Below are 25,042 nucleotides of genomic sequence, written 5' to 3' on the forward strand. Positions count from 1 at the left end.
CCTTACCTGATGTTATCCCAGCAGCCTGCCTATTTCTCCTGTCCTCGGTCCGTCCTCCTCCTCCTCCCCGGCCATTGTTCCTGAGAACCGTCTACTGCCTTCGCCTCTTCCTCTGGCCACTCCTGTTAGAGTCACCGGCCCTGCGTTTCTCTTCCTCTATGGTGCCAGGCTCCCTGAGGGACAGCTGACACTTCTCCCTCCTCCATCAGGCCACTATGCCCTAGGTGGTTGGGTACAGCTGGGTATCGCCGAGTATGGCTGGGTATTACCGGGTATGGCAGAGTATTGGCTAGGTATGGCAGAGTATTGGCTAGGTATGGCAGAGTATTGGCTAGGTATGGCAGAGTATTGGCTAGGTATGGCAGAGTATTGGCTAGGTATGGCAGAGTATTGGCTAGGTATGGCAGAGTATTGGCTAGGTATGGCAGAGTATTGGCTAGGTATGAGAGAGTATTGGCAGGGTATGGCTCTAGTATTGGCAGGGTATGGCGTAGTATTGGCAGGATATGGCGTAGTATTGGCAGGGTATGGCGTAGTATTGGCTGGGTATGAGCAGGGTATTGCAGAGTATTGGCAGGGTATTGCAGAGTATTGGCAGGGTATTGCAGAGTATTGGCAGGGTATTGCAGAGTATTGGCAGGGTATTGCAGAGTATTGGCAAGGTATTGCAGAGTATTGGCAAGGTATTGCAGAGTATTGGCAGGGTATTGCAGAGTATTGGCAGGGTATTGCAGAGTATTGGCAGGGTATTGCAGAGTATTGGCAAGGTATTGCAGAGTATTGGCAAGGTATTGCAGAGTATTGGCAAGGTATTGCAGAGTATTGGCAAGGTATTGCAGAGTATTGGCAAGGTATTGCAGAGTATTAGCAGGGTATGGAGGGATGTCTTTGACTGCACTTCTCATCATGACGCCGGTTTGTTTACAAGTGATCGCTCTATCATTTAACGGAGTGATCACATTGTAAACGGCCGACGGGTGCACCAAGATGGCGGCGGGGGGCGGTGCTTATCTTAGATTCGCACCATAATGCACAGGGACATTTTCCCCCATATTTCTGGGGGGGGGGGGGGGGAAGTGCGTCTTATAGTCCGAAAAATACAGTAGTTATATTATTTAGTAAAGTATAAAAATCAGCGCTACTAGGTGATGTTCTGATTAATTATTTACTTTATTCTTTTATTCACCTTCTGATTTCCACAGTTATATTATTTAGTTTGTGTGGAAGTTATAGAGGCTACAAACTATGGTATATACAGTTGTGCTCATAAGTTTACATACCCTGGCAAAATTTATGTTTTCTTGGCCATTTTTCAGAGAATATGATTGATAACACAATAACATTTCTTTCACTCATGGTTAGTGTTTGGCTGAAGCCATTTTTTATCAATCAACTGTGTTTACTCTTTTTAAATCATAATGGCAACAGAAACTACCCAATGATCCTGATCAAAAGTTTACATACCCTGGTGATTTTGGCCTGATAACATGCACATAAGTTAATACAAAGGGGTTTGAATGGCTATTAAAGATACCGTATATACTCGAGTATAAGCCGAGATTTTCAGCCTCTTTTTTGAGGCTGAAAGTGCCCCCCTCGGCTTATACTCGAGTCATCGCTGTCTGCCCGCTCGATCAGCGTGTCGAGCAGACAGACAGCGGCCATTCTATTCAAAAGCCGCGCCTCCGGCTCCGCCTTCGCCTGTGATAGGCGGAACACTGAATTTCCCAGCAGCCTGTGTTCCGCCTATCACGGACATCGTATCATCCTCGTACTACGGACGAGGATGATACGACGTCTGTGATAGGCGGAACACAGGCTGCTGGGAAATTCAGTGTTCCGCCTATCACAGGCGAAGGCGGCGGCGCAGCTTTTGAACTTTACAATGGCCGCCGACGAAGAGGGCACGGGACGGAGGCAAGGCAAGGCACGGCACGGCACGGGACGGGACGGGGGCAAGGCAAGGCACGACACGGGACGGATGCAAGGAGGCAAGGCACGGCACGGGACGGAGGCAAGGAGGCAAGGCACGGGACGGAGGCTCGGGACAAAGGTAGGCTGGACACACACACACACACACACACACACACACACACACACACACACACACACACACACACACACATGGATGGAGACACACACAGGGATGGATGGATGGATGGATGGAGACACACACACACAGGGATGGATGGATGGATGGATGGAGACACACACACACAGGGATGGATGGATGGATGGATGGAGACACACACACACAGGGATGGATGGATGGATGGACACACACACACACAGGGATGGATGGACGGACACACAGGGATGGACGGACACACAGGGATGGACGGACACACAGGGATGGACGGACACACAGGGATGGACGGACACACACACAGGGATGGACAGGCATGTCTCACCCTCGGCTTATACACGAGTCAATAAGTTTGCCAGTTTTTTTGGGGGTAAATTGGGGGCCTCGGCTTATATTCGGGTCGGCCTATACTCGAGTATATACGGTAACTATCCTCTCTCAGATCCTGGTTAGCCATGATTAAAGGGGTTATAAAGCTTAGTTTTTTATTTTCTAAATAGGTTCCTTTAAGCTAGTGCATTGTTGGTTCACTTACCTTTTCCTTCAATTTCCCTTCTAAATGTTTTTTTTCTTTGTCTGAAATTCTCACTTCCTGTTTATCCTCAGTAAACTTCACACCATCATCCAAGCAGTGTTTAGTCAGCCAGAACAGCTTACTGAACAGCTTACTGAGGAGGAACAGGAAGTGAGAAATTCAGACAAAGAAAACAAAGAAAAAAAAACATTTAGAAGGGAAATCGAAGGAAAAGGTAAGTGAACCAACAATGCACTAGCTTAAAGGAACCTATTTAGAAAATAAAAAACAAACCTTTACAAACCCTTTAACTCTGTATATAAACTGACCTACAAAAGCAGGAACTGCCCAAAAAATTTAACAAAGTATGGTCACAATGGATAGATGCACATGGCCCCACCTCTTGAAATGCATCGTAATGTTCTATGATTTGCTTTGCCACAAGGTCTCATCCCTAACAGTACATTGCATTGTCCTGTGATTTGTCCTATGCTATGAAGTAGCATTCTACTGCTCATAGAGATTCCTCTCTGTCCGTACCCCCCCAGCTTTCCTCCTCCCCTCCCTTATCTCCTCATAGTATGATGCAGAGACTGAGATTGGTCGACTACCTCCTAAATCCTTATTGTATACCAGTAAGATTGTTAGCACTTAACCTGCTCACAATATGACTTTTCTGTCTACCCACCTGTATATTTTTATTATGTACTGTACAGTGGTGGAAGTATAGGGGTCGCCTTGGTCACTGAGCCCCTTGCTGCAGGGGGCCCTCGAGGGCCCCTTGTATATAGTACTTCGATAGTAGGAGCGGAGACGAGCTCCCCGATCCTAAGTGAAAGCACAGTACTGTGCTCTTTGTCTCCCCCTACAGTGCAGTACCCGGGAGGAAGAGCTTAGGTAAAGGACTGCCATTTTTTATCTACTGTATGTGTGTTTGCATATGTGTGTGCTCATGTGCATGTAAGTATGCATGTGTGTGTGCATATGTATATGAGTGTTCATGTGTGTATGTATGTGTGTGTGCATGTATGTGTTTATATCAGTGGCGGTGCATCCATAAGGGTGCACAGGCGCTGCCTTCTCTCTCCAGCCACCCCCTCTATCACCAATAGATAGATTCATACATTGCATGAATCTATCTATGGCCGCCGCTGCCACACCCTATTCAGGTGTCCGGCCCATTTTCGGACACCGTGCGCCGGAATTACAGCGGCAGGGGTGTGTTTTTGAAGCACTAATAGGCTTCAAAATAGGTGAACTGTGAGCACCATGCTGGGTGCTCGCAGTCCACCCAGGTGTGTTAGAAAAGTGAATGAATATTTGCTTTTCTAACACTAAACCATCTCTCAACCAATCAGGTGCTCAGGCCTGTTACCTGTCACCTGATTGGCTGAAACGACAGGCACCGCTATTGGACGTCTATCAGGAGGAAAGGATGGGAGGAAACGCATGGAGGACACTGCTTGTCGCCATCACCTGCTGCCCCACCGAGACAGGCTAAGTGCCGGGCAGACTGCGAGAGGGTGGGGTCACAGTGGCTGCGCTTCAGGGCACAATGGCTGCATTTGTTGGGCACAGTGGCTGCGTTTGATGAGGACAGTGGCTGCGTTTGATGGGTAAAGTGAAGCTGCAATTGATGTGTTTTTTTGTTTTGTTTTTGCTTGTGCCCCCCAAAAATTTTGAGCACTAGCTGCCACTGGTTTATATGTGTGTACATATGTGCATTTATATATGTGTGTGTGTATATGTATATATACAGTATATGTGTGTGTATGTATGCGTGTTTACATGACCCCCTATATTTGTACAATCAGAACCGATTTGTAATTTTTTTTGCTTGTTCATAGTACCAGCAAAAAAAATGTTGTTGTTTTTTAAAAGCGATCCATGCATTTGACAGCCGGTAAAGAGACAATATGTTCCCTCCTGACCGCCTGTTTTAACCCCTTAAATGCATCATTACTATGACTATGCTGCAACTGCATACAATGCGCACAGTTGCAGGGTGGTTGCAGTGCATCCCCGTTCACCTAGGGGTATACTTCAAGGTTGCCCTGACTGGAAAAATATTGAGAAACACCGACATAGAGGAACCAATCTCTCCATTTTCATCCTGCAGCCGCTGAATGCCTGTGGGAGGGAGAGGAGGAGAAGCAGGGGGAAATGGAGAAATTCCTTTTATATGCAGCCACCCACTTGCGGCCGGGTCCTGTTGTTCCGCCACCGGCTCGGAGAAAAGAGCCCTGTCCAGGGGTCAGGGAGACCCTTGATGGTTTCTTGCATCAGGGACTTGAAGGTTCTAGTTACACCACTGGTACTGTATCACTGTTAATGTGTATAAATGCATTTGTACTGTTTCCCTTTGTTATCACATACAACAATAAAAAAATCTGTTAAAAAAAAAGATAAGTGTCCTCACTTGTGATCTGTTTGCTTGTAATTAGTGTGTGTGTGTATAAAAGGTCCATAAGATTCTGGACTCATGACAGACCCTTGCATCTTTCATCCAGTGCTGCACTGATGTTTCTGGAAAAGAGGCGCCTTTCTTTTCCTTTTTTTGAAGTAAAATTGTGAAAAAGTTGCGCTACTGGTAACTCCCAAAAACAAAAAGAGGCAAAATCAGCAGCTAGCATCAACAACATGATAAGTTGTGTATGAAAATGAGAAATGTAAAATGCAGCGCTTATGGAACACGGACCCCCTAGGATCAACCTTGGGGGTAAGTATTCAAATGGTGAATCCAAAAATTAGTGTATAAGTGAACGCTGTAGAAGAACTCTCATTCGAAACATGTCGGGTTCATAACCTGTTGTGCTTTTATACCACGCTGTTTTTTCTTATTTTTTGTGATTTACTTTTCTGTACGCATCGAGATTGATGATCTGTACGTTTTTTTTTACTCTTTTTTTATTGAATAAAATATTTTTTTTTTATCCTGGATTCACCTGCACTATATGGAGGCCCTTCTTTTCTTCCCTCTTTTCCTCATGATTGGTGCTGCTAACTGGATGTCGGTTGGAGGACCATAGATACATTGCAGTTGGATGCGGTTTTGAGGATTAAGAACTCCTATTCGCTTTCCTGGTGTGAAACATCCACTTTCGATCCCTTTCTACACAGAAGCAGGCACACACCATCGTACCATAAGGGTCCTCATTGGAGAGTTGGTTTGAAACGACGGTCTGATGCTAGTTTGACCCACTGCTGCATGGCGTGTGTGTCCACGCTTTGGAGTATTTATTCTCTCTGTTGTCCCAGATATACATCTTGGAGTGCTGCACAGGAGAAATTTGCCTTTTTTCATACCTACCATCAGTAGCGGTGGCGTAGCATGGGTTGTCAGTGCCCGGGGCAAGGCTAGTAATTTGCACCCCCTAACCTGTGACTTTTATCACTCCCTGAGTCCCTTCTCTTGCTACAATAATACTGACCAGCCTGATTCCAACACTGACCACCCTGATTCATATACTGACCAATACACTGACCAACCTGATTCCTATACTGACCACTACTCTGACCAACCTGATTCCTATACTGACCACTACACTGACCAACCTGATTCCTTCACTGACCAACCTGATTCCTACACTGACCAACCTGATTCCAACACTGACCATTACACTGACCAACCTGATGGAGTCAAACCAAAGTTTGTTTTCAACCACAGTAATGATAAAATTAAAAGGAGCAGGATGGATTTTTTTTCTTGAATTAATTGTTAACAGCGAATGTGGTTTTCATTTTGGACAGTCAATGCACTCCAAAATTGAAGGTGAAAAGCAAAATACATTTTGGCATTACAGGATCTAACTCTATAAAAGGCTATAATGATTTCAAGCCAAAGAGAAGCTGCTTCGTCTTGGGCAGAAAACCTCAGACAGGGAAATATTTGCACCATATAGGCTGTGAATTCCGAAGCTGTCTCTTATAATAATATTAAGTACATATTCAGGCCCAGTAAAAAGGTACAATAAGAGATTCCTCTAAACTAAAATGCAATGTTTCACATACACAGAACAAGTACTGCTTCAGGTTCAAGAGAGCACTCTGCAAACTATGCTGCTGCTCTGCAAATAATGCATGGTGCCATTGATGTAAGAAAATAGAAATGTTGAAAAAAATCGACTTCTACTGCTAGACAGTTTTATGCATTTACTGCCTTTGGATTACTGTCCTAAGTATAGGTAAATATGTTGCTTAGATTCTACATAAACCTACTATTCTGTTAACCAAATACTTACTATAGAATCTGCTGTCTCTACACTGCCTAAGAAACTGTACTAGAAGTATTTTGCAAATGAACCACTTTCTGCACCTGCTCTGAAACTAGTTAGTTACCTTTGCGACCCTATTCCTGTGCTTGGTTGTCTGTCATTGACTGTAAACTTCCTATAAACCAGTATGTAAGCAGAATTCTTTAGTGTAAAGAAAGGCACCACTACACTAGGCCAGGATCTTTATGCAACACTAAATCTACTATTAGTGGACTGTCTCATCAGTTGCCTCTACTGTATGCTACCGGTGTTCAAGGTTTCCCCACTCAGTGACACCTCACTGGGTTGTGCAAAGAACTTATTACACACAATTAAAGATCAGATGTGAAACCTAGTGTATCAGGAATTGAGACTCTTATCCTGTTCTGTAAGAGCTGTTTCTCAAGAACTTAACTTTTTTTTTTAGCTTTGTATAGAGTGGAGATGAATTAGAACACCTATTAGGTTTTTATTGCTGTATGTGCCCCTGTTAGTCAAATTCACCTTCTCTATTTGTCATGTTTACCATTATCATTGAAAGTGAAAATAAAAGAAATTAGTCTGGGGGCCCCAAGGGATTCCCTTAGTTTGTAGGGATTTCCTCTCACCTCCTGTTTTGACTATGGCACAGGAAGTGAGGGTAAATCTGCCCAATGGGACAGAGATGGCAATTTTTTTTTTTTTTAAATAACGGGTTTTAACCCTCCCTTACGCTATCCGAGTTTTACCTCTAGTTGTACTTTAAGAAATTACTAGGACAAGATGTGATTGAAAAAAGGATGCATCCGAATGGGTATCTACTTATTTTCTTTCATGGATAATGGATATGGAGAATACACCTTGCAGACCAAGGAACCTAAATGCAGAAATCTTCTTAGCAAAGATTGCCACTGCAAGATCATCTTTGGGTAGACTTAAGCCGCGTACACACGGGCGGATTGTATGGCCTACTTAGTCCGCCGAAACACATTTCAGCGGACTTTTTCAGCGTGCAGTCTGGCGTACTAAGTATTTCGGAATTTCCGTAATATTGTCCGTCATACTTTGGTTTCAGCGGACAATCCGCTCGTGAGTAGGCTAGTTCGACGGACTAAGAATGGCGCATGCTCAGAAAGGATTTACACGGCGGAAGGTTGCATTGCTGTGTATTGGACTTCCTATTTCTAGTCCCGTCGTACGTGCTGTACACATCATCGCGCAAGCTTTCGACGGACTGTTTGTGCATCTGTGTGTGGTCAAGTCCGTTCATTCGAAAGTATGACGGACTGTCCGTCGGATTGTATGACGGACTAAGTAGGCCATACAATCCGCCCGTGTGTACGCGGCTTAACCCTTTAGTAACCAGCAAGTATCTGTGGTGTTAGGATTTTAAGCCTATGATACTGCCACTTTAGCATACTGCATTATTAAGGCATAACCGCTAACACTATATATGGCATGTCTTACAACAAAGTAGCAATAGCAGAGGTTATCCCTCTGCTCTACCATCCTTTACGCATGTGCAGTGTAATGCTGGCCCATACACTAGTAGAATTTGGTGTATAATATTTGCTTTAGGAACGTTTGTTCATGTTTCTGATGGCTAGTGTGGTCAAATGAATGTTAATTTTTGACCACAGTGATGAGAAAATTCTAAGGAGTAGGATGGAAAAATCTTCTCGAACCAAACAATTTCTAACAGTAAATATAATTTTTATTTTGGAAACTACATTCACTTCATTGTGGTTGAGTGCCCCAAAGTTTGTTAACTGGAAGATGGGACATCTGTCATTTTGTGTAATGCACTTATGAGAATTTTTGTATGAATGTTTTTTTTAAATTACACTAGTATATGGCCAGCTTTAGACTAAAAAGAACTGTGCAAAACCTGATTGGCTGAGAATGATGTTTCTGTGACCAATCACTATGCCACTGTGCAGGAAGTTACAAGAAGCTGATATAGAGACAGATTCAAATGCAAATGCTGGTTGTATATACAAATGTGTTTTATTATATAATGGAATCATATTATTATTTTTATTATACAGGATTTATGTAGCGCCAACACTTTGTGTAGAGCTTTATACTGACAGACAGTATAATACAATACAGGAGGAATCAGAAGGCATTGCTTGGTAGAGCTTACAAACTAGAATCATATGATGAGAAACAAATACCTTTATTTAGATGTGCAGACAACTGTGGAACTAACACAGAGAATATTTCAGCCATTCTGAACTAGGGCTCTATAGAAAACCCTATTGTTCTTCCAGAGTTTGCTAGGGGTTTTAGATTGACCTCGGATCTGATGTTGCCTGGATAGTTCCATCTCTAATGCCATCCAGTGATCTTTTGTTAGGGGTGGCATAGTGTGTGACCACCACTGTAATGGTGGGGGAGTTCTTCCATGACCACCAATGTAAGGGCCATTCTTCAAATTTTTCTTACTTTCCCTGGGTGAATTGATTTTAGCAGGGGTTTTTTGAAATCTAGAAAAAAATATTTCAAGAGTTCCTCTGGGGTAAAAAGGAGGAGAGAGGCTGATCTAGACTCTGTTAGTACACATTAAATAAAAAATAAAATTGTGGTTGTTAGGAAGTCCATAGTATGATATTATTATAAAGGAGTTCAACATTCTCAGCAGTGAATTGGTTAAGTGACTTTTTGCAGCCTTATATTGCTTTAAATTCAGTTAATTACCACTTGCAGCTTGTAACCATGCAACAGCAGCCTGTGAGTCACATGACCGATTCTTCTTTATTATTCCCTCTCTGCAGCAGCATATGAGACTAGACACCCTGCACTACTTCAGCAGGATGGACAGTTGCCGCTGAACTATGGAAACCAGCCTGCACCTTTGCAGCCTTCTCTCAGCCGGGTAAGGACATTTTAGGCAGTAAGCAAATGAAAAATGAAAACCATGCTGAAGCACTGCAGGTTGCAATGCATGTATGTATTTTATAAGGGTTCTCTACTGTCTCTACAGTTTGCTGTGATAAGACGGCAGCACCTGGGGTTTTTTTTTGCTTTAGTTTTCCCAGGAATCCACCATTATAAATAATTGCTGCTCACTGTAGAATGTAAATCTTGGAATAAGACTGTGGAGAGAGATGGCACAATGTTTAAATTGCAGCTGCAAAGGCTGACATGTTCTATAGGCTTGTACCAGTGACTAGCAGAGCATCCATCACCTCTGCCTGCTATGGTTCTCATGTTTAACTATATCAGACATCTGCAGAACACATGGTACACCAATAAAGCAGACAAGAAGCTAAAGTTTTTTTGTTTTTATTTTTACATATTGAAATCTTCTACTCTGCAATATTTCTTATGTGTATGCCATAACCATAAACACGAGACAGCTGCAGATTTCTAGATTTTTTTTTCTTTGTCTTTCTTCTAAGTTAGCTATACAAAGATAGTTCTACAATAGATTTTGTATAAATGTTATTTTGATATTTATAAGAAAGAGCATATTGATTACTAATGCACCAAATATTATAATGCTACCCAGCTCATTTCAACATGTAAAAAACATTTATAAAGCCTTTTGATGTTAACATTTACCTTTAACATATTCTATTGATATGGCCAGGGGGGTTATCTATCTATCTATCTATCTATCTATCTATCTAGCTATCACGTTAGTATCACTCTTATGCCCTTATAAATGAATAGCTGTCTATATAAATGTGACCATTTAAAAAGATCAAAATCACTCCCACTGCCATTTGTGCAGTGAATGTTATATATATATATATATATTTAATCATAAATCTACATATTTACTGTTTGATATTGCAGTGCTTAAAAAAAAAACTTTGAAATGCGAGCAAATAAAAAATATGTAATTCATGGCTTAATTTTCTGTGACACTGCTACTGCATTGTGCTGCTCAGCTGACACTCTTATATAGTGATAATCTACTGTCTTGGATAGTGGTATGGTAAACCAGTCAGCTTTAGAGGCTTTTCAATTACTTTTACATGTCTGGCAACATACAGCAGCTATATCATATACTGAACAAAGCACCTTACAATATTGTGTATATTTTATGAAGAGTATTACCATGAGGGCCAGATCATCTGGGCAAAAAAAAACTGTTTTGAAGAGTTAGTTTTAAATGGAAATGCAGATGAAATACAGTGTAGAAATGAAAGGCGAGATGACAGATGCAAAAACATTGAAGAGCTAGAATTTGCAGAATTTCATGTAAATGCAGACATGGAGGCTGGCTTGCAGTAGTCTTGACTATAAGGACCTGTCATAAACGTGGGTATTCCAACTGAGACTATATTAATAAAATAGAGTGTTTACTTGAATGAAAACTACACATCAAGACGATCAATAGGTCAAAAGATATAAGCAGCTTAAGTTATATCTAAATCTTAAATTTATTTTTTCCTAGAAAAGTTGGAGGTGGTCCTGCCCCCTTTTTCCTCTCAATATGATGAATGCGCTCATTGACCAACAGGGCTGCTAATAAACGGGGATGGGGGCCTCCATATTTTTATATAACTACAGCAGCCTGGTTTAAATTGCCAGACATGTGATAAATAAGGTTTCTTTAATTCTAGTTACAGTAAATAATGTCTGCATCTAAACTGAGGACATAACATATGTATAACGTATTTATACAGGGAAGATGCGGTATTACTGGGGGGATCCAAATGTTGTTACCATGTGACAAGGTATTGTTAATGCCATGTGCTGAATGCAATAAAAAAGCTTCCTTTTTCTAAATACAAGTCCTTTGGTGTTGGTTACGTTCTATCAAGTGGACTGTTTGACCCCATATTGCGTAAGGAGGGTAATGCTCTTTGCATTAGGCATACAAATTGAGTGCTCCCACTGCTTTTAATTACCTGTGTGTTTAAATGCAAACAAAGTAAATATTCAACACACCATGGATCTTCAGGTAAGTCCAAATGATTGTTGTTGAAGAAAGATCACATCAGAAAAGCGTAGTGCAACATTTCAATGCCGTGCAGGACCCTTTCGTCAGGCATCTGAAGAAGGAATCCGGCATGTCTCCAAAATTTTGAACTGCATTGTGATGTGATCTGTCTTCAATAAAAACCATTTGGACTTAAAGTGGTTGTAAACCCTTACAAACCACTTTGACCTACAGGTAAGCCTAGATTAAGGCTTACCTGTAGGTCCAAGAAATATCTCCTAAACCTATACGGTTTAGGAGATATTTGCCCGAAGACAGGCACCGATGTCTACGGCGCATGCGCCGTAGACATCGGCGTGCAGGCGCACTGAGCATGGCATCGTCGATGATGAAGATGCCGCGCGATGCCGAGCGTCTCAGCTCCTGTGCGCATGCGCGGGAGTGACGTCATCGCGCCTTCGCCGAATGACAGCGGTGGAGCTGCGAGACCCACCGAGAAGATGGATGCGCCTGACTACAGGGGACAGAGGTGACTTAGCTGGCTCCTGTGTCAGGTAAGTGACACATAATGGACTACTATGCGAAGCATAGTAGTCCATTATGCTTTGCCTTTGCAGGGAATGAAAGAGGAAGTAAACTCATCAGGGTTTACTTCCTCTTCAAAGAGGAAGTAAAGCCTCTTAAAAAAAATTGACTGTGACTGGCCGGAGCCAGGATGATGTCACTCCCACGAATGCGCGCTGGTGCCAAAGACATTGGTGCCGCTATTTCTGCAATTATCTCCTAAACCTTTTAGGTTGGAGAGATATTTCTTGCACCTACAGGTAAGCCTTAATCTAGGCTTACTTGTAGGTTAAAGTGGTTGTAATGGGTTTACAACCACTTTAATTGAAGTTCCATGGTGTGTTGGTGAATATTTACATTGGGTCATGTATGCTCCAGTATCCAGCTGGTGGTCTCTGCAGCACCCAGTACTTTTGAGAGCCTATTTCAGGAACGTGTGCTCTGAACTGTTAAATGCAAACAAAGCACACCAAACAAGAAAACACACTTGGGATCTATTTATAAAAAGCTGTTTGTCCTACGAAACTGAATGCACTAGTTCTGTGTAAATGCCAGCAAAATTAAATGTTACAAGGCTGTTTTCTCTCAAAGGCCAGATTTTTTTATTCCAACGTATTGCGCAAATTAGGAAGATTCTGCATTATGGCCATTAAATGGAGTTGATGATCAGGAAATAAAATTCTTGTTTACTATGATTGCTGTATTTTCCTGATTCATGCTATTCACCTGAACGAAGAACGACTGACCTGGAGAGAAAATAGCCTAGTGGCATTCGATTTTGCCAGCATTTACCCAGAATGGACACATGGACTGCATGGTACATGCAGTTTTCCAGGATGAATAGATCTGCATTCTTTTTCTAAATACACCCCTTAAAGAGGAGGTCCAGCCCCCCCCCCAATGGAAAATTAAAAGTCGGCAGCTACAAATACTGCAGCTGCTGACATTTAATATATGGACACTTACCTGTTCAGGGAGCCCACAATATCAGCACCCCAGCCGATCTTTGGATAAGCTGTTGGGTGCAGCTCCAGCCATTCCTGATAAGGGAGCCCGGCAGTGAAGCCTTTTCGGCTTCACAGCTGGTTCCCTAATGTGCATGCGCGAAGCGAGCTGCGCCTTCTAAAGCAGTGGAGGAAGGAGGAGGGGGCCGAACTTCATGGAGACCAGGCTGCAGCCCAATCTCCCAAGGGTGGGGAACGGTACTTGCCAAAAACAGGTACCTGTTCCCCCCTCCCACTGAAAGGTGGCAAATGTGGCATCGAAGGGGGGGAGGAGACAGATAAGCGGAAGTTCCACTTTTGAGTTGAACTCCTCTTTAAGCTCAAATGTAAATTATATGTAATTTAATATAGAGGTGTAAAGCAGCCTTTTAAGTGATTGTAAAGTCTCATGTTTCTGTGATCCTGGCCCCACCCTCCTGTTCAGTGCCCCCACAGCAAGCAGCTTGCTATTGGGGCACCCCAGCCGTGTAACAGCTCTGTGTCCATTCAAACGCAAAGCCCCGGCCTGCCCCCTCTCTCGCCTGATTGGCTAACTTTGATTGACAGTAGTTGGAGCCAATGACACCGCTGCTTTGTCTCAGCCAATCAGGAAGGAGAATCTCGGAGGACTGAGACACTCTGGGGACATCACTGGACAGAGAGGGACCTCAGGTAAGTGGAGGGGGGCTGTTTCTCACAGAAGGTTTTTTATTTTAATGCATATAATGCATTAAGATTAAAGACCTTCTGCCTTTACAACCCCTTTAAATTAGATATGTGCTCTTATTTTACCATGAAAGAGCACCTTTACTGGGCTAAGAAATATAATAATACAAACAGGAGGCTGGGGAGTAAACACTGTACTGGGTTCTGATTTTCACAGAAGATTTTAGTTTATTTTGGAAGTGATGCATTTAACACCCAGCTGAAATTTTTTGTAGTCATGTATCACTTTATCATTTTTAACTTATGTTTGCTTTGAAATGCTATACAATACCGAAGTGGAAATGCATTTTCTGCCCTTACACTCCAGTGCTCTGAGCTGGCATAGCTAAGTAACTGCCACACTCCTCCATCATAAGCCCAAAACTCTCAACTTTCTGAGATGAGAAAAAGGGACACCTGTTAGCTCAAAGTATACGAGTATGCAGACCACGAAGAATTAAAATGGCAAAAATGATTTGTTAAACCCAAGTATGCTTATATCTCCACTACAGTTACTTTATACTGATATTCATAGTAACCTATGGAATAAATTGAAGGTTGGACATAAAGTTTAGTTTAATAACATTTTGGTAGGTAGTAGTACACTTTGTTTTACAAAACCCTATACTGCATGCCAATACAAACATCTGGGGGAAACCGAATCCTGCTCTGAAAGGTTTCAAATTGAAATATATACAAAAGTAATTAAAGGTGAGATGACAGAAGCTAAAGCCTTGTGCACAATGGACACTTTGGCCATCTCTCCTAGACGCTTTTCCTCCTAGCAGTGGTATTTTGGCAATAATAAAAAATGCTTGATGCTTATAAACACGTGTAACACATTTAGGTGTGTCAAGTGCTTGGGCATTAATTTATTTCATTGCCCATAATAATAATTTATTCTGGCCATTGAAATTAATCGGCAGCCTTATTGGCCTCATACACACTGGACATGCTCAGGTGGTAAACATGCCTAGTGTTTGAATGTGCTGGCAGTGGGGTTTTTTATCTGGCTCTAAATGCCCCTTCCTCTAAAAAAACAAACAAAAAACCGCCAGATACCCCTAACAGCCACGTTAAAAATGTCCATTGTGTATGAGGCCTAATAAGGCTGCCCACCTCACCTACGGGTCAGTAGTGAGGTCCAAAAGGAAGTGGGCTAGAACCAGGAGCCATGGGAGCTGGTTACTCACTGCAGACACCCTAGTCTGTTGGCCTTGGTAACCGTTTACGGTAAATCAGACAGGATGTGGAGGCATCTGAAGATGATTTCTTTATAGTCATGCTTTACACTAATTTGTACCAGGATGCATCTATGTGACAAGCTTTACCCCTTGTATGAATTGAATTAAACAAACCCCTAATAGTGTTAGAGTTGGCAACACTACTATCTTTTATTCCTTTGTTGTTTATTAACAAGGCTTGGTGTTTAGTTATATGAATATATATATGCAGGTTAGCTGAGATGGGAAGTTGTACTTAAGTAGTCCTAAATAATGGTACATTATAGCCAGTGCAACCACCATAGCCACCATATTAATATGTCACATTAGAATTATTACGTTATAAATTCATGCTTTCATTCCTGCGCTATGAACAGAGGGATGTTTGCAGCATCTGAGCTTTCTGTTGAAATAATTGTGTATAGAGCAGCTGCATAAAAACTGACTGGCGTTGAACGTCTTAACGCTGTACTGTGCCTGAACACTGCAGAGAATTTCTTAACATGCAGTATTATATCGTACCATCCAACCAGACATGGACATGCTTAGAAATTATACATTACTTTGTCTAATTAACAGTGCTATTGCTCTATGCACAAACAGGTCTTTTTATGACATATTTTCACATTTAAAAGAACATATTAAGCTGTTATTCCAAAAATAGCAAAGCATGTGAAACAAAATGAAGAATTGTATAGGAACTGGAACTTGTTAAGGGACCTTCACGGAGGTAGGTATATTGAAAGCCATTTACCTTTCAAAATCAAAGTTAAATCTTTTTTAATTCAAGAACACTGCTAATAAGTACTCACGTGATTAAATACTGCAGGATGTTCTATGTAGTGGGGGTGTTTAATCATTGAGAATATAATTTTGTTCAATTGCTGTTGCTGTTTCTTAGATATTTACAGACTACCCTTAGAGTATTTGTACACCTAGCAGAGTCCAATGCAAATGATAGGCTTATTTAATAAAGCAATGCTAAAATTAAATATGGATGTGCCAAGTATAGCAACCTATATCAGCAGGATTTCTGTTTACCGTGATTATATTAGGGAAATATGAGTTTGAATGCTTTGCTTGTTGAGGTATTGGCTATTGAAAATTGCCTTTTTTGCCCTAATAAAATAAGCTATTCATTTGTGGCCATACAGAAAAATATGGTTATAATCTCTGTTTGTTTTGCTATTCGCTGTGTGGGAAAATTTTTCATACAGTCTGTGGTGTTTAGTCGTTCATCTCTGAACCCTGAATACGAAAGAATGATAAATGGGCGAACACATCCTAATCATCTCCTCGATTTGATAATTAAGTGGCCTTTTATTTGGTATTTAGTTATTAGAACAAGCAAGCTACTGGCAACAAAATAATTTGATAAAAGTTGATGAATCAATAGTTAAATCTCCCAAGTGCACCTTCATCACCGATTCGTCACGTACACCTATATTAGATGCACATAATGGGAGTTTCTATTCAGTGGAATCTGCATATTTAGCCCCTCTATGAGACATCACAATGAACTTTTTGTTGTACAGGACTAATTTTTTTGCCACATTTTATTAGTTTTCACCTTATTTAATATTTTTTCTTAGTGCAGCAAACTTTTTTCCTATATTTGTCATTTACAATTCTATCCAATTGTTTTGCTTTTTTTTTTACGAGCGCAATCATTTTTGTTTGTTTTTCCATTTTACATATTTAACCCCTCTGAGACATCAAAATTAAATTTTTGTTGTACAGGATTCATTTTTTGTCACAATTTATTCATTTTCACCTTATTTAATATTTAATAGTCTTTCTTAGCGTGGCAAACCTTTACAATATATTCTGTAAAAAGTTACTGTATGAACACTTGAAAAAGCATGAAGTACATACTGCATTGATCACTAACAGACCTGTCTTTTTACACAGCAGTCCTTCACAGCTGAAAGAGAAGCACAGGACAGTTCCGATAGTTACTCTGAGGACCCCTGGAGGATAACAGAAGAGCAGCGAGAGTATTATACTAACCAGTTTATAACACTTCAACCAGATCTCAATTCCTTCATTTCTGGTACACCAATTAACTACTCCAATTTTTTTCCTAAGCTATGTAATTATATGTGGTGCCTTAATACAGGCACTGAGTTACTGAAAGGTTGAAGGCATCAAGTCTAGGCTTCTAGCATTTTAGAGGGTTGCTAGCTGTTATTTATTAGCTATCCCATTCACTTTTAAAGTAAACTTGCAAAAATGTGTTATTAAAATATAAGTTAAGACAATGGAATGAAAGTGCTTTGCAAAACACACAGTGGGCAAGACAGAGGGAGGTGTGATGCTCTCAGAAAAGCTCTGTGGGCTGAGGAAAAGGTGCTGGGATTCTATATCCCAATGGGCTAAAATACCAGGTTTCTCTTTATTTTATTTTTTTATAGAAACCACTTAATCCCAATTGCAATCCTAACCTTAGTGCTCTGTACACATGATCGGAAATTCCCCCAGCAAAAGTCCGATGTGAGATTTTGGTCGGAAATTCCGACCATGTGTATGCTCCATCGGACTTTTTATGGCAGAGTTCCTGCCAGCAAAAGGTTGAGAGCAGGTTATCTATTTTTTCACCGGAAAAAGTTCCGAACGGAAATTCCGATCGTCTGTACAAATTCCGACGCACAAAATTCCTACGCAAGCTCGGAAGCATTGAACTTAAAGAGGAAGTAAACCCTGATGAGTTTACTTCCTCTTTCATTCCCTGCAAAGGCAAAGCATAATGGACTACTATGCATCGCATAGTAGCCCATTATGTGTCACTTAGCTGACACAGGAGCCAGCGATGCCTGTCTTCGGGCAAATATCTCCTAAACCGTATAGGTTTAGGAGATATTTCTTGGACCTACAGGTAAGCCTTAATCTAGGCTTACCTGTAGGTCAAAGTGTGTTGTAAGGGTTTACAACCACTTTAATTTTCTCGGCTCGTTGTAGTGTTGTATGTCACCACATTCTTGATGGTCAAAAGTTCAGAGAACTTTTGTGTGACCGTGTGTATGCAAGCCTAGCTTGAGCGGAATTCCGTCGGAAAAACCATCCAAGTTTTTTCTGACCTAAAATCCGCTCATGTGTATGGGGCATAACTCCTACCTCTGCAGTTATAGTAATACACATACATTATTTATATATCATGAAAGCTAAATTGTATGCTACATTGAGGCAAAAGTTAAAACCTCATAGTTAGTAGTATTAAATTTTACTAAAATAAGTTTTATAGCTTTAATTAGAGTAAGGAATGGTTAAAACCCCCTTTGCTTTTTCTGACTGGTCCCGTTGGGGAGATTTCCCTTCCCTTTCTATCAAACAAAAAGAAGTGAGAGGATATTTCTATAAAGTGCAGGTACAGCTGTCCTTATTGGACAATTTCCTCTGCATAACTTTTCAGATGACAACTACAGTTTGGATTCCCATAATTTTCTATCCCAGTAACGATAGTCACCAGGACAGATAGACGCAATGAATCCCACTATCTGAGACCACAGTAAAGACCCGACTGAGGTGCCTCCATTATGTATACTGGGTAAATGCAATTGTTTATCCATTTATAGCTTTTTGTTGTTTCTTTTTGCTTGTACAGTTTAAAGCAGAACTTCACTCTCTCAATCGACATTGACTATTTGTAATCCTTCTGCTGCTAGCATTAGTGAATAGATAGGAAAGTATATTATGTTTACTTGTTTAAAACTTATTTTTTTACATATATTCAGTTACATCCTGGTTTTCATGCCTAGGCAAATGATGTCATACATCCCAGAATTCTTCAGAAGAGGAGGAGTGGTTTTCTCAGCTAAGCACACCCTCCTGCATGCATGCCTGGGCTAAGGGCAGATGGATTCTAGGAAGTAAACGCTACATGAATCCTTTGTCCTTACTAAAGATGGCCACAGCCAGAAATGCTAGGGGGTGTTTTTCACAGTGATTTCTCAACAAAATAAAGCAGGAAGACATGGATGGCAGGATGAGTTTGCTTTTTGGATATTAAAAATTACTTAAATCGTGTTTTTGGTTTGTGGTGCTTAGTTTAGTTCTGCCTAAAATTTGGGGATGGTTTTGTATCCTGGAATGTATCCTTTTGGAAAAACCCACCACTTCCTGCACTGTAATGACCATTAGGAGTAATAAAAATGCATGCCACAATTAATCGGCTGTTTGAGCAGAGCCAGTACAACTGCTCATACATGGGCAAATATCTCCCCAAGAATGATGATATAAGATATGAATGAAATATCACCCTGTCTCTGAATAGCTCACTGGGCTGCTAGAACCCGCTCTGATTTTTGGCTGATAATGAAGCCAATGGGCACATGATACCATCCAACCTCCACTTTTTTTCTGAATGCCTCACTTAAACGTAAGTCTTTCAAGAAGCTGTAAAAGGCCCATGTATGATATTGAATTCCTTCAACTACACAAACAGCATGATCATCACAAGCAAAGATTTATTTGGGAGCCTAGCTTGTAATTGTCAGGGTAACTTTAAAGGCTTGTTTACTTAGACATTTGTGTAAATCTGAGATACAGTATATACAGTATATTTGTGTACGTGTATATAAAATATAATTTTAGCACTTTAGCATTTAGCAAATGTTCATTTGCAAATCATAATAGGGGTTTTTCACACAGGTTCCGTGGCAAGAAATTTCTTCACCAAGTCAAAGCTTCCCATCCCAGAACTTTCACATGTTTGGTAGGTAAAACCCTGTAATATATTATGAAAGAAAATGGAAGGGCTTACAATATATCAGTAAGTGCATACACTTTTAAAACATTTGCAAAGCTTTTAGCAAGCTTCAAGCAGCTTTCTTGAAGCTATAAACACAATCTTTAACTCCAGTGTTCAGCTTGCTGTGCACACTGCTTTTATACAAACTGAAGCCAGTGTGTAGAAGGCCTTAAAACAAACAATAAAAAATAGATTTCTTGAAAGCTATTGACATAAACATCTATTTTTTTCACATGACATTGTAATTGTCTTCTTTTTCTCACAGCTCTAAACAGCAGCTAAAAAGAATAAGTATAAAATATCAGTTTATATAGATACAAATTATAAAATTATAAAAAAAATAAAAAATACTAATAAGATTATCAATCCTATATAAAAATGTGATTACCTAACCTGATATGCATATTCTGACAAAAATGTGTATTAGAGTGGTGTGTAACATGAGGTTTGTGAAGGCACAATAATTGCAAATGGATTTATAAATGTATAACCAAATAAATTACTATGAATTTTAAATGCATATGATGCGATAAATACAATAAAACATGATATAAATAACTAATGGCTATTGGTTTTATAATTTTCTAAAAGATGATGTGAACATCCATTTCCTCGTTATGTCCAGTAGGGGCCAAAGTTCTTAGTGTGAAGATCCAGAAGGTTTCACTGTTTCACAACCTATTGAATCCTCTGCCATAGAACTGCATCTTGGAATCGTTTCAAAAATCCATATCCTGAGACCTACTGTGGATTTGCTGCATTTAAGAGTAAAATGTCTGTGTGCTCTAAATCTCCATCTTCAGTAAGCCTTCTTTGTTCCCCAAATCTGCACAGGGTGCATAGTGTGGCCTACATAAAGAAGGCCGCGGGGATAGGATGTACAATAAATAAAATCAATAGAGGAGGTAATAAAGAATTTAAAGAGGAGCTGCACCTAAAAAAAAAAATATTAAAAGCCAGCATCTACTAATATTGCAGCTGCTGACTTTTAATAAAATCACACTTACCTGTCCCAGGGTCCAGCGATGTCGGCGGCAGATGACGAGCGATCGCTCGTCTCGCTGCTGCCACCGCCGCCATCCTCTGTCAGGGAATCGGGAAGTGAAGCATGATGGCTTCACTGCCCGGTTCCCTACTGCGCATGCGCGAGTCGCGCTGCGCGTCTCTTATGGTCCCCCGCTGTGTCTCTGGGAACTGTGTGTTTCCCAGAACACAACGGGGGGGGGGGGGCGGGGCGTCTGCGGGGGTCTGCGGCGGTCTGGCCGGAAGTGGGTGCAGTTACCTGGATTATCCAGGTAACTGCACCCCCCTCCCCCCTGAAAGGTGCCGATTGTGGCACCGGAGGGGGGGAGGGGATCAGATTAGCGGAACTTCCCCTTTAGGGTGAAGAACCGCTTTAAGTGTAAATTTTTCCATTAATGTCACTAAAATTCTTTTGACGGTGGCTGACAAAAATGCACATCTTAAGCCTAGTACAGTTTGAAAATAAGATGAAAAAATATGTTTTTGGAGCGATCATCTGATAATCTGATCATTGGTACACAGCTTTTGAGAGCCGATCACGACAGTTCATGCAAATTTATCCGAAGAAACAAGCACGTAAAATTTTCTCGTAAGATAACGGAACAAATAATTTTAGTTTTAATCAGTACAGTATTTGTCTGTAAAAAAATAAAGTGACCAAGACCATGCATGCTTGGAAATGAAAGAATACATTACAATACAATACAATGCATTACATCATCCTAGGAAGTTGTATTCTGTTTTACGAGAATTTTCGTAACTTTAGTAACCTATTTGTTTTCAATATGAGATTAGCATGCAAAAAAAGGTGATGATTCTTCTGATATTCTCATCGTGTGTACCAGGCTTTACACTTTTTCTTTTTGCCTTCATCCCTGTGATGTTTGTGAAGGAGGTTACCAGGGAATTGGAGGAAGATTGTTCAGCTTCACAGATCCTACTGGGGCATTCTTTTTTTTATATTAGGTGCCCTCTTAATTTGGGGACCCTAGTTTGGGGTCCTGGAATAGAATACCCCAGTGACATTGAAATATTTTTCCTTTTGCCTAAACTTACAGTGAAATTAGGTGATGTATCTGAGGTCAGTCTGAGATCTGTTATCACTGTTGGCAAAACTATCAGACGTTCCTGATGTACATTTTCCACAAAGATAGTATCATAACCTTTGTCTTTGGCCTTGTGAATAATAACTGTAATCCAAGGTGCAGTTCTTCTAGAGCCTGCAAAACTGTCTCCTAGGGATGTTATTTATCCAGTTTGGATGGGGACAGCCCTTGAAATGTAGGTATGAACTACTGGACATGGCCTTAAAATGTGTTTTGAAAACAATCTTGCCATCCAAATGGCCAACTGTAGGTCCAGGAAGACCGAAGTAGAGGGGCTCACATGTAAAAGAAAAGCCCATGTTGTTGTGATTGCGTTATTGGACAAATTGTTCAACAGAGGAGGGGCCATCCATATGATATCAGTATATCTTATATATATCAAATATTTTATAGTGGCAAAGGGGTTGTGACTTCAAATACACAGCTCCTCTCACCAACCCTTCATTAGGTTGGCATAACTCGGTGCCATGTATTTGGAGAAAGCATGTAAAGATGTAAGGCACGGTATCCCAAAACATTTTACTCTTAAACACACCAAATGCACAAAAGGTCTCAGCATTTGGGTTACTGAATCGATTGCAAGATGCAGTTCTATGGCAGAATGTTTCAGAAGGTTGTGTAACAGAGAGACCTTCTAGATCTTAGAACAAAATACTTTGGCCCCTAAAGGACCTAATGAGGAGCAGATAGACGTTTACACCATAAGCCATTCATTATTGATATCATGTTTTATTGCTTTACTCATTTATTTATCCCATCATATGCATTTTAAATTGATAGTAATTTATTTGGTCATATATTTATAGATTAATTTACAATTATTGTGGCTTCACAAACTACAGTGCCTTGCAAAAGTATTCACCCCCTTGGCTTTTTACCTATTTTGTTACATTACAGCCTTTAGTTGAATGTTTTTTTAATCTGAGTTATATGTGATCATAATTCAGATCACATAATTAGTGAAATGATGTCCACCTGTGTGCAATCTAATGCTATGTACACACGATCGGACATTCCGGCAAAAAAAACATGGATTTTTTCAGACGGATGTTGGCTCAAACTTGTCTTGCATACACACGGTCACACAAATGTTGTCAGAAATTCCGAACGTCAAGAACATGGTGATGTATGACGCGTACGACAATCCGAGAAAAATTAAGTTCAATAGCCAGTGCGGCTCTTCTGCTTGATTCCGAGCATGCGTCAACTTTTGTCCGTCGGAATTGTATACACACACTTGGAATTTCTGACAACAAGTCTTGTCGGAAAAAACCTGCTCTCAAACAGTTGTTGGAAATTCCGACAGCAAATGTCCAATGGAGCATACACACGGTCGGAATTTACGACAACAAGCTCTTATCTCACATAAGTGTCGCATGATCTGTCATTACATACTTACACCTTTTTGAAAATTGCCAGAGGCTGCAATACCTAAGCAATAGGCACCACTAACCAAACACTGCCATGAAGACCAAGGAACTCTCCAAACAAGTAAGGGACAATGTTGTTGAGAAGTACAAGTCAGGGTTGGCTTATAAAAAAAAAATCAAAATCTTTGATGATCCATAGGAGCACCATGAAATCTATGTTAACCAAATGCAAAGAACATGGCACAACAGCAAACCTGTCAAGAGACGGCTGCACACCAAAACTCACGGACAGGGCAATAATCAGAGAGGCAGCACAGATAACCCTGGAGGAGCTGCAGAGTTCTACAGCAGAGACTGGAGTATCTGTACATAGGATGACAATAAGCCGTATGCTCCATAGAGTTGGGCTTTATGGCAGAGAGATCAGAAGAAAGACATTACTTTCAGCAAAAAGCAAAATGGCACATTTTGAGTTTGCGAAAAAGGCATGTGGGAGACTCCCAAAATGTATGGAGGAAAGTGCTCTGGTCTGATGAGACTAAAATTTAACTTTTTGGCCATCAAAGAAAATGCTATGTCTGGTGCAACCCCAACACATCACATCACCCAAAGAACACCATCCCCACAGTGAAACATGGTGGTGGCAGCAGTAGGGACTGGGAAACTTGTCAGAGTTGAGGGAAAGATAGACGGTGCTAAATACAGGGATATTCTTGAGCAAAACCTGTACCACTCTCTGTGGCTAGGACAGAGGAGTGAATACTTCTGAATACTTCTGCAAGACACTGTACGTTACACACACAAGTATAATACACATTCTCGTCAGGACATGCATATCATGTTAGGTCAATCGTTATATAGGATTGATATTATCTTATAGTAGTTTAGATTTTTTTTCAATACTTTTTAAATTTTTATCTATATGAATTTATATGAATGTTATTTTCATTGTATTAATCTTGAATGTAAATTTACATATTGTGTATATTGTGCTGTTTGTACTTTTTGGATTACATTTTATAGATATTGTAATAATGCTGGTCTTTGTAGTACTCCCTCTTTTAGAATGGTATTCATCTTGTAGACTATACATACACTAATTGCAAAAAAACTATCCCTGAGGAAGGAGCCAAGTTACACCAAATTGTGTTGGTTTTTGTTGATGCAACTCTTCTTATATATCCAGAATATCTGTTATGTGAAATAATATGGTGTGGTAATAGGTACCTTATTCTTTTTATTGTGTGCTGTATCTTTTGACAATAATATGTTTTTCTACTTTTTGTAAACCAATTCAATTAAACTTTGGATTTTAATGTAAACATTTGGTACTCTCTTATGTCTTTAAAGTCCCATTATAGGGGGGAAACTATGCTTTTCCATGCTTTCTTTCTTTTTTTTTTTGTTATATACATTTTTCTTCTATTTTCATCTGGTGATCTGGTCAGATCCTAATGAGGAACCTTGGGATCCCTTTCCTGTGATATCTATTGCTGCATCAAACACTGTCTTTGGGTTATGCCTTGACTCCTAGGCCATCACATGCTTTAGAGCAGTATTTCAGAGCGCTGGTTGGATTAAGTATGTGTTAA

General features: G+C 40.5%; 1 protein-coding gene across 3 annotated transcripts in view; it reads left to right on the top strand.

Annotated features, from left to right (window-relative positions):
• Nucleotides 1-25,042, top strand: part of REPS2 (RALBP1 associated Eps domain containing 2) — a 224,437-nt gene that overhangs the window by 73,245 nt on the left and 126,150 nt on the right. The window contains exons 5-7 of one of the 3 annotated variants that reach the window (XM_077482206.1): nt 9,610-9,710; nt 17,119-17,257; nt 19,852-19,915. In XM_077482206.1, coding sequence (XP_077338332.1) covers nt 9,610-9,710; nt 17,119-17,257; nt 19,852-19,915 — 304 coding nt within the window. Of the gene's footprint in view, nt 1-9,609; nt 9,711-17,115; nt 17,258-19,851; nt 19,916-25,042 lie in introns of all 3 variants that reach the window. The other 2 variants (XM_077482205.1, XM_077482204.1) reach the window with 2 other exon arrangements.

Source organism: Lithobates pipiens, unplaced genomic scaffold, assembly GCF_037356315.1.
Source record: "Lithobates pipiens isolate NorthernLeopardFrog02 unplaced genomic scaffold, aLitPip1_a1.2 Scaffold_16, whole genome shotgun sequence".
NCBI classification, from domain to species: Eukaryota; Metazoa; Chordata; class Amphibia; order Anura; family Ranidae; genus Lithobates; species Lithobates pipiens.